This window comes from Abrus precatorius, unplaced genomic scaffold (genome assembly GCF_003935025.1).
Source record: "Abrus precatorius isolate BTA unplaced genomic scaffold, Abrus_2018 Scaffold3, whole genome shotgun sequence".
In the NCBI taxonomy this organism is placed as follows: Eukaryota; Viridiplantae; Streptophyta; class Magnoliopsida; order Fabales; family Fabaceae; genus Abrus; species Abrus precatorius.
Window position 1 is genome coordinate 19,520,439 of NW_020874373.1, and position 10,664 is coordinate 19,531,102.

Below are 10,664 nucleotides of genomic sequence, written 5' to 3' on the forward strand. Positions count from 1 at the left end.
TCATCACCACCACCATCATCATCATCACTAATGACTTCTTCATCTTCATAACTACATAAATCTCCACATCCTTAAAATAAATACACTTATTCAATATGTATTGTCACTAAAAATAAATTATAATAGTATAATTTATACCTTTTGTAATATTTATAGTGACCATTTTCATAAGGTTAGGCAGTAACATTGATAAGCTTAAGTCCAACATATTTGACCAAACTTTTGAACTCTCACCAAATGCAATATCCACATATAATTCAATAACAGTTATAATACTTTATTATTGATACGCACTAATCATATAATCAATGTCTTCATCATCACATATATCCAATGCATTATATTGTTTAACGCTTGAATCAACCATAAAACAAGAAATTATTCTAGATATGACATGATTATTACTAAGATTCAATTCAACTTGTCATGAATCTTTTTCTTTAAATTCATAAAACTTATCCCTCTTCTTATCTTTATCATTTTTTTTGTTACATTCAAATGTCATACTTTCGTTTCTAACAACAAGTTTTCCATTTCAATATACAATAATAATAATCTCACTCATCTTGTATTTGTAAAAAAATATATATCAATAAATAAATACAATTATACTTATTTATATAAATAATAAAAATAAATTATTATTAATACACATAAACATATTATTATTTTTCACATCATTTTATATTACAAAAAATGTAATATTTTTTATACGTATTCTACATACATAAAATAAATATTCACAACAAATATAACATCATTTTTTTTAATTAAACAAGTTAATATTAAATATCTACTAACTTCTATATTTTTTTTAACAATATCTAAAAAATTAATTTTTAATTTCAACATACACAAAAATATATTTATTAAATATTCATAAATTTTAACTATCTCTATTTATTTAAATAATTAAAAAAATTTAATTTTAATAATTTATCAATAACAAAAATACTAGAAAAAATATTCAAAATTTACTAACTTTAAATTTTCTTCCAATCTTCAAAAGTTTAGGAACATTTCTTTCTCCTTCAAAGTGATTTGGATATGCAAATTTGTAGCCTTATTTAGTCAAATTTTGCTGGATAAAAAGATGTAGTGGAAGGGAGTTGACCAGGGGATAAAAAGGGTTTCATCTCAAAAGTGAAAGAAATGATAATGTCTTTCATCTCAAATGTGGACGAAATAATTAAAATGCAAACACGTGTCGATATCCTATGCTTTTATCCTAAAGTGAGACGATTTACTAATAATTTTGACACGTGTCAATTGTTTCGTCTCTCTTTTATACGAAATCAGTGACATGTATCAACTTGTGAAGTGCTTCGTTTCTCTTTTAGATGAAATAATTAAATTAAAAATAAAAAAATATTTTTGTCCGATTTAAATATGAAATATTTACTTACGTGATAAATTTTACCTCAAATAAAAAATAAATTTTTATTTTATTTTATTAATTATTTAAAAAAATATTATTTAATTCATTAAGCTAACATAATTTCCATAAGAAAGGACAGAGACTAAATGTATTGTATATATAATAGGATAATTTTATTTTAAACTCTTTTTAATTTTTCAAAAGCAAAATTTTAAAATATAAGAATCACTTTTAAATTTAAAATTGAATATTTGGAAAAGGGATAAAAAAGATGTTTAACAAATACTTTTGTGAGTGTTTGCATTTATTAAAACATACGAATATATGAATAAAAAAGACAATAAATATGACAGAAAAAAGATAAAGGATGATAAAATAGATGTTTATAAATGAAAGTTGAAGAGGAGAAAAGATAAAGAGAATTGGGGAAATCAAAGGGGTGCGGAGAGAAATAAAAGGCCCAAGTGAGGGAAGGCGTGGGTTGTGGGAGTGACGGTGAGGGAAAAGAAGAAGGGAAGCACTGAACTGAGTTGGAATCGTGGGAACGGGCGAATCAGAACTCAGAAGAGATGGATCCGCTGGAAGCATTAACTGCCCAAATCCAAGGGCTCTCGAGCACCCCAGGAGACATTGCTAGGCTTCACACCATCCTCAAGCAAGCCGATGACTCGCTACGAACTGAGTCGACTCGGCTCTTTCCCCTCTTAACCCAACTCGACCCCTCCACTCACTCTCTCGGTTTCCTCTATGTCCTGTAATCTTTCTCTCTCTCTCTCTCTCTCTCTCACACACACACACACACACACACACAATTTTCCTTTTCCTTTTGTGATTTGGGGCTCAATTTACAGTTGTTCTCACAGAGAGGCATTCGCATCTGCTCAAAATTCAAAACAAGACGCTGAGACGGTGGTTCCACTCATTACCCGATTCATCAACGCTTGCGTCGCTGATCAAATTCGCTTGGCACCCGAAAAATGTATTCGCTTCTTTTTCTCCAATCAATACACCAAATTAATCCCTAAAATGTTTTCAATTTTATAAAAAGTCATTTTAGTGCTTGACTAAGGGTGCGTTTAGATAACAGTTCAATTATGCACTTTTTCAATAATCTTTTATTGTTTAAGGTGGATACTGTACCTTTGGCTATAAACTTTATTGAAATAGGCTGAAAAATGCTTATTTTGATAACTTACACGCGTTATGAAGAAACTTATTGAAATCTAAAACGAGCTTAGGGGAATTGTAAGCTATTTTTATAAGTTCTTTCAAATGAACCTAAATAACTGTAGCACAGAACTCTAAGGGCTAAAATAACATTTTTATAATTTCTATTACACTAATTTGGTGGATTTTTTTTTTCTTTTTTGGAATTGTATAAAAAAATGCTAATGTCTTTGTTCTTCTTTGCATAACTGTTTTATGTTTTTGATACTTTTGCAGTTACATTGGTATGTAAGAAGTTGAGGGAGCTAGTAATGTTGCTTGAAACTCCCATGCGAGGAGTGGCACCCTTGTTCACTGCTGTTAGGAAACTTCAGCCCTCCACTGAACACTTGACTCCACTGCATTCGGAGTTTCTTCTGCTTTGCTTGTTGTCAAAGTGCTATAAAATTGGTCTATCCATATTGGAGGATGATGTTTTTGAAATAGAACAAAGAAGGGACCTTTTTCTCTACTGTTATTATGGGTATGTTTTTCGCTTCTCTTCTTTCTCAAGAGAAAAATATAGTGGTGTGGGAATATGCCTTTGTGTTTTGTTGGACTCTCATCTCTGTTAAATATGTTTATGTATCTAATGCTTAAGAGTGAAACACGAACATCCCAGATGACAAGAACCTACTATTGGAATTATTGAATTAATTAGCTAGATGGTGAAAATGTATGATCTCTTATTAAATTGATTAAGTATCATGTGATTACTTGCATCTTTTGATTGGACAAAACAATTTCTCCTCCTATAAAAGTTAAATAAGACTTTTGCATGTTTAGGTTTGTTGAGACACCATATTGACTATAGATATGGCAAAGTAAAACTTAAAGAGGCTTAGATGATCTTTACCTCATGAATTAGCTTTTGAGATTGAGTTAGGCCTAACCCAAATTCAAAATGGTATTAGAGCCTATTATAGATTTGATATTAGCCATCATCAATTGTCCAAAAATGCACCTAATCTCATGGCTTTCTCAGTGCTATCATCCTAATCTGGTGGATTTTCCAACGCAATCTGCTTGTCCCTACAGCTTTTGCAGTGCATTATAAAAAAGGGAAGAGGATGTTGAGAGATCCTACATCAACTACAGATATGGTCTAAATAGAACTTTCTAAAATCTGGGTAATTCAGATCTCACCTCATGAGCTGATTTTTGGTGGGCTGGGTTGGGTCTAGTCCAAATTCAAGGCCATTTCCTCTAAAATACATCATGACACTACCGTGTGAAGTGAAAATCAATGTTCTATCTAATTTTCCAATTCACTATATGTTTCTACCAACCACTGTTAGAGCACTACTCCTGATTAGTTATTCTGTTAAGATAGATAGTTGTATTTTTCTGTTTTAGTTTGCTTAGTCTTTATGGTCTGTTAGCCTTCACAGTGACAACTCTAACAGAGCCTCACTCTACATGAGAGTCATCTCATTGTAAATTCATTTGGGTGAATCAGTAATTACAGTTTTAGTTTCTCTACTCTCTCTCTCTCTCTCTCTCTCGATGATACTATGAAAATCTTACATGGTATCTAGATTCTAGAGCCTCTTGATCCAATCAAGATCCCCATATCTTGGAATGATACTCTCTTCCTCCACCACCAATGCCAAATTCAGCAGTGCTGCCACCAATTCATGCTGTTCCACTCAATTCACATTCACCTTTGACTTCTTTTGGTCCAACAACATTCAATTGCACCATCATCGAGAAGCTCAATGACAAGAACTATCTTCTCTGGCTTCAGCAAACTGAACCAGCTATTAGAGCACATTTCTTCAACTTTTCCTTGTGACCCCTGTTATTCTGTCAGAGTGTCTCACCGAATTTGATCATAAAGCATATAAAACCAACAAAGTGTATCTTGTGTGGGAACAAGTTCAATTTCTCCTTCAATGAACCTTCTTCAGCACAATCCTTATCAATTGCACCGGTTCAAGGCACTCCTATTAGTTATGCAGGGTTTCTTCTCCTCTCGTTTTAATTCACTCTGATATTTGGAGTCCTAGTCATATTATGTTTACATTAGGTTTTTACATACTTTGTTATTTTTATTGATGATTTTTTTTTTTTCCAATTTACTGGGCTATATTTAATAATAGAATGATCTGAGTTACTTTCTGACTTCCATTCTTTTTATGACTCAAATTTGAAATTGCAATTCATAAGTTACAACATGACAATACACGCGAATACTTATCTACACAATTTTAGACCTTTATGGCGACATTCTTTATCCAACTTAGTGGTCTCATACTCCTTAACAAAACGGGATTGTGGAGCATAAAAATTGATTGAAACTACACACTCTTTCATTAACTCAGATGTTCCACATCATTTTTGGATTGAAGTTGTTCTTACTGCATGTTATCTTATCAACAGGATGCCATATGATGTTTTAAACTGTCAATCTCTTTACCAAATGTATTGTTTCCTCATCACTCTCTTTTTCCTATTCCTCCTTGTTGGGTCCTGGGGTCTACATGCTTTGTTCATAATCTCATTCCTGGATTAGACAAGTTCTCTGCCCATTCTGTGATACTTCATACTTCTATTCCCTTGCAGGTACCATTCTTCAATCATAGCCATCTACCTCATCAATAGATTCCTACCATTGCTGTAAAAGGACAGGTTCCCTACAAATGCTATTCAATCAATTCCACTGTTACTTCCTAAAGGTTTTTGGATGTGCTTGCTTCCCACTTCCTCATCCCCATAATCATCACAAGCTACAATTTTGGTCTCAGGTCAGGAGTTTGTGTTTCTTGGTTACTCCCCTTCACACAAAGGTTACAAATGCCTTTCTTCTGATGATAAAGTGCTTATTTTCAAAGATGTTGTCTTCAATGAATGAAGATTTCCATATTCCCGATTATTTCTCACATCTTCAACTTCTAAATCCTCTTCATCTTCTATTCCTACCACTATCATTGTTCTTCCTATCTCTAATTTCTCTCCCGTACCTCCCACTCCATCTCCTTCATCAATTGTTTGTGAGTTGTTTCTGTCTTCAACTTCTGCATCTTTTACTCCTTCTCTCTCTCTCCCATATCTAGGCCTAGAAATACTCATCCCATGCAGACTTGCCCCAGATCTGGTGTACTCAAACCAAGAATTCATCTGCATTGAAATACACTGAAATTTCCTGGCCTTCCCATGATCTGCATCATCTAGAATTTGGAATTCCCTGTGAATATCTGACTATTCAAATGTTAGTGGATATGGTTCCTGGAAATTATTGCCTTATTTAATGTTGACCATAATTAAATTGAAATTCATGTAAGTTAGATTGATAAGTACTGTAACTAGTATTAGGGGATTTAGATTATGATTCTAGTCATTTGTTATAAATGAGGAATAATGCTTACTGTGGCCAACTCTAATTTTTTTTGACAGGGGTATGATATGCATTGGACAGAAGCACTTCCGTAAAGCATTGGACCTTCTACATAATGTAAGTCATCTGTTATATATCACTGCACACTTACATTGGCCATGGTTTGTTCTTATAACAAACTCTTGGTTTCACTCTTTGTCATAGCTTATGGGTTATACTTTTTTAGGTTGTAACTGGTCCAATGTCTTCCATGAATGCTATACCTGTTGAAGCTTACAAAAAGTATATATTGGTCTCTCTCATTCATCATGGACAGGTATGGATTTTTATTGGTTTCATACTTGACATGGCATAATAAATGCATCAAATTGAAATTTTGTTGCTCTTATATTGTTGAGAATTATTTTTCTGCCAAATAAATTAATGGAAAAAAAATCAATAGTTTCATGCTTCACTTTCAATATTTCATCTTTTTTATCAGGAGACAATCTTTGTGTATAGGTCCTTTTTTCTTGACATTGGTATGTATGGGCTTTTTATTTCAATTCATTTGTTACTAACCATCTGACCTTTCATATGTACAGTCGCAGTTATCTATAACACTTCCTAAGTATGCCTCTTCTGTTGCTCAAAGGAACCTAAAGACTTTTTGTCAGGTACAAATATAATTTAGTTGAGGTTAGTGAGGTGGGAAGGCCATTGACAATTTGTTTTGCACATTCACATGACTTCGATTCTTTTTAAATGACTCTTATTTTCTGATGTAATTTTGGTTATCCTAATTTTAATTGTAATATGTCGTTGCTGCTATGCTGGCTTTGGTTTTCACATGGTTGCTTATCTTCTTTAACTTGTATTGGGTGACAAAAGCTCTTCACTCCCTCCCCCTGCAGGTAAAAAAAAGGCAATGACAGCTGATTTAGTTAAAATTTTGTGGTGGACAAGAGAAATGTATCTATTTGAACAATACTTTTGTTTATGATTTGAATTTTTATTGACAGACAGATAGACAATTTTCTGGTCTGGAGATTAAGAATTTGTCATGTGCTAGTCTTAAATCATCTGACTTGTGTAAATAGAATTGCGGATTTGCATGTGTGGCTTAGCAGAGTTAGTACAGAGTACAAGTAGCATTTCTTCAGCAATTTTATCATATGACATTGTTATTATGTAAACTATCGCCATCAAGGCCATATAGCTATCCTTAATAGAGATATCCATTGAGAGGCCCTTACTACTATATACCTGCTGCAGTTTTTGCTATTTCAGATTGCCGTTTACAGGACTGAATTTGTAGCTTCCCACAATATAAGATTTGTACTGTATGTTCAAATTTCCTTTTTTTGGTGCCATCAGACTTGAATAAAGCATAAATTTCTTTTTTTATTGTCATTGTACTTGTCTTTTTCTCCTTTGTTCATTGCTTTCAAACACATTGTTGAATTTCATTTATATTCCTTACTAGAATATTGGACTTTTGTGACTTGAGCCATTTTAACCCTATTTGGTTGTTTTTAATATGAGCAGCCTTACATGGATTTGGCAAATAGTTATGGCACAGCAAAGATTGCGGAATTAGAGGCTTGTGTCAAGACAAATACAGAGAAGTTTGAAAATGTGGGTTCATTCTCATACTTATTGTCTTATACTTTATTTGAAGTTTCAGGCATTTTAACTAGAACAACCTTGTCTCTGCACCTAGTCTAACTTTCAATTCTTCTGTATTTTGGCTACTTATTAGGCTTTCTCTTAAAATGTATGTTTATGTGACAGTCTAATAGTGCCTCATGGTATTTCTTTCGTTTCAGGACAATAATCTTGGACTGGTTAAGCAGGTTGTATCGTCCTTGTATAAGCGAAATATTCAAAGATTGACTCAGACATACTTGACCCTTTCTCTCCAAGATATAGCCAATTCAGTGCAGTTAAATAGCCCCAAGGAAGCAGAAATGCATGTGCTACAAATGGTGGTCCCCATTATGATGTCATTTTTAGATGCTTTGTACCTTTAACATGTTAATTTATTCTTTATTAATCACATATTTGAGAACTACAGATTCAGGATGGTGAGATATATGCAACAATCAACCAGAGGGATGGAATGGTTAGATTCTTAGAGGATCCTGAGCAGTATAAAACATGTGAGATGATAGAGCACATTGATTCATCAATCCAGAGGTAAGCTTTTGATATTTTTATGTAAGCCTGTTAGGGAACTTTTTCCTGCAATGTATATAATCGGATTAATAAAATTCACCTGAAAATTAAAGAGTATAAATATGCTGCCTGCATTTTCTTTTTGTCTTTTTTTTTTTAAATTATTATTTAGTGGTTAAATTGGTGATCTGCCTCTGTAATTTTCCCCTCCTGTGCAGAATAATGGCACTGTCAAGGAAACTAACTACAATGGATGAACACATTTCAAGTGACCAGTTGTACTTATCTAAGGTGAGCGCATTTTATTTTGCTCGTCCTGTCATCGGAAATTGTATGCTGACGACAAGTCGAACTATTTTCTTAGGTTGGGAGAGAGCGGCAGAGGTATGATTTTGATGATTTTGATGTTCCAACAAAATTCAACATTTAAAGCAAGGCCATCTGTTCATCCAAGATTTTATGATCTGAATGATGCATTGAATTGGTCCATCTGCCTTTTACCCCTTGTTCTTTCACTAGTGCAAATGGCAGTTTGGTTTATTTTACTCCTAGATGGAGAAAGAGTTCATCTATGATTCAGAGTCTTGTTATGTAAAGGATTAGCTGGGAGGATGTTGAACTGCATTTGCTTATTAAACTATTGACTCTTGCTTTACTGCATTCTTTGCCCTTTTTTGTATCCTGTCTGCGGCTTGATGCAGTAAAATGTTGTGGTCTCTGAAGTAAAATAGCAAGATTTGTTAGAAACGAATTCTGATATCCTACTAACACCTTTTGACGAAACCCTCACACACTTCCTCAAGATTGTCGGGATTATTCAATTTTGTCCTTGAATTTATAAATTAAGACATTAATCCCTGAGATTCAAGGACATCTTTCATCCCTACCATTAGTTGATGTTAAGAATGAGTAATAGATTGTTGACATTGAAATCTCTGAAAACCTTGAAATGAACTTTTATTTAGGATCCATTCCTTTATTTTAGTTTCTCGCTTTTAAAACCTTTGGGCTACTCATTTTACATCATTCTTCTTTAACACAACTCTTTTCTCCACTCATTCATGTACCTGTCTCTCCTCCCTTTCCCTCTAGCATCATCCCCAACCACCTCACTATTGACAGAATAGTGAGGCTTTGATGGTTTAGTCTTTCATTAGAATTAATACTAAAGTTTACATCAGAACCCAAAGTTCAAATTTTGTTTTTGGTGACCTCTCCATTGTAGTCGAACTTCGGATGGTTAACACCAAAAACATTCTCTCGATGAGGTAGAATTGCACTGCCTTCATAACTTTCCCATCCTTTTATCTTCAAATAACGAGTTAACAAACACGTGTTATCGCAGTGTATTAGAAATTCCAATTGGAGTTATCATAATTGGTTTGGACGGTAGAGCTGTGAGCTTAACGGTTGGCAATGGTGATTTATGTGGAGGCTAATAGTTGTAGAGGTTTGTGACAAACTCAATATGGTGCATGATGGTGGCGATACAGTGGTGCAAGATGAATGACAACCATGTCAAGTTTATGGAGGTGCAACTTAGTTTGTGACGGAAGGGCTAGGTTATGGGGACGCGAGGAAGACTTGGTTCTCAATTGTGCAATGGTGGAGATGAAAGATAGGTGATGTGTGTTGATGGTAGATCTGTAGCAGTGAGCTTTTGGGGTGGTGGAGTGGCTAACCCATGATATGACGTGGGAGTTTTTGGCAATGCTGGAGGAAACCTGAACATTGGAGGTATTCCTTTGCCAAAATGAAAAATCTCCACATTTTAAGAGTTCCATGGTTTGAGTAATAAGTCATTGTTTTAAGCCTAATATAGAATTCAAGTTGTCTCATAACACATCGACAATTGTTATTCATTTTTAACGTTAACTAACAAGAACAAAAGAGGATGTTCTACATTGTGAGGGACTAACATTCCACAATTTTATAGGCGAAAGGGTTTGGTCCATAAATGTTAAGTTGTAATTACTATAATTAGATTTTCCAAACTAAATTATATTCTCGAGGTTGTGTTCTCAAACTGCATATGGTGGAGATGTTCTTACTCAATGTTAGCAGGTACAACATTTACAAAATTTTCGTATAAACATTATAAGATGCTGCTTAATATTTTGAAACAACCCTAATTAAATCGCATTCAACAGGCAATGATATGTAGCTCTAATCCATCCCCCTTCCATTCGGCCCACTGATTTATTTATTTGTAAAAGATTGGAATAAACTTTAGGTCCTCAAACTCAACGTCTTCATTTTACTGTGATTATTGGTATGTTGATAGCATAACCATCCCTTGCGCAAAACATTTTGATGGTTCGTCAACTCTTGACTAGGAAAAGACTAGATGGATAGCGAATGACTATTGTCTTACTTTTTTCAAGAGGAATCACCATTTGATGGTGCTAAAACGGAATTACAGTAGGTTGAACCGTTAAATTATCTAGGTAGTCACTGTTGACGAACTTGTTCAAATGCAAGGGGAGAGAATTCAGGTAATTTTGTTGCGTTTAGTAATTTGAAAAATGAACTTGTATCCATTATGCTCACCCTATATATAACAATACATTTTTGAGGTGGTTTAGT

General features: G+C 33.8%; 1 protein-coding gene across 4 annotated transcripts; it reads left to right on the forward strand.

Moving 5' to 3' along the window:
• Window positions 1–1,792: 1,792 nt before the first annotated feature.
• On the forward strand, window positions 1,793–8,857 carry LOC113861930 (COP9 signalosome complex subunit 3). Of its 4 annotated transcripts, none has more exons than XM_027495043.1 (11): window positions 1,793–2,132; window positions 2,242–2,357; window positions 2,822–3,068; window positions 5,981–6,038; window positions 6,148–6,237; window positions 6,506–6,577; window positions 7,449–7,538; window positions 7,730–7,888; window positions 7,978–8,099; window positions 8,297–8,369; window positions 8,443–8,857. In XM_027495043.1, the coding sequence occupies exons 1-11, from the start codon at window positions 1,948–1,950 to the stop codon at window positions 8,506–8,508; spliced, it is 1,278 nt and encodes a 425-aa protein (XP_027350844.1). In that variant the 5' UTR covers window positions 1,793–1,947; the 3' UTR covers window positions 8,509–8,857. The 4 variants fall into 4 exon arrangements, with proteins under 4 accessions (XP_027350844.1, XP_027350843.1, XP_027350842.1 ...); XM_027495042.1 differs by having other exon boundaries at window positions 2,230–2,357; window positions 8,443–8,736; XM_027495044.1 differs by having other exon boundaries at window positions 1,830–2,132; window positions 6,512–6,577; window positions 8,443–8,754.
• The last annotated feature ends 1,807 nt before the right edge of the window (window positions 8,858–10,664 follow it).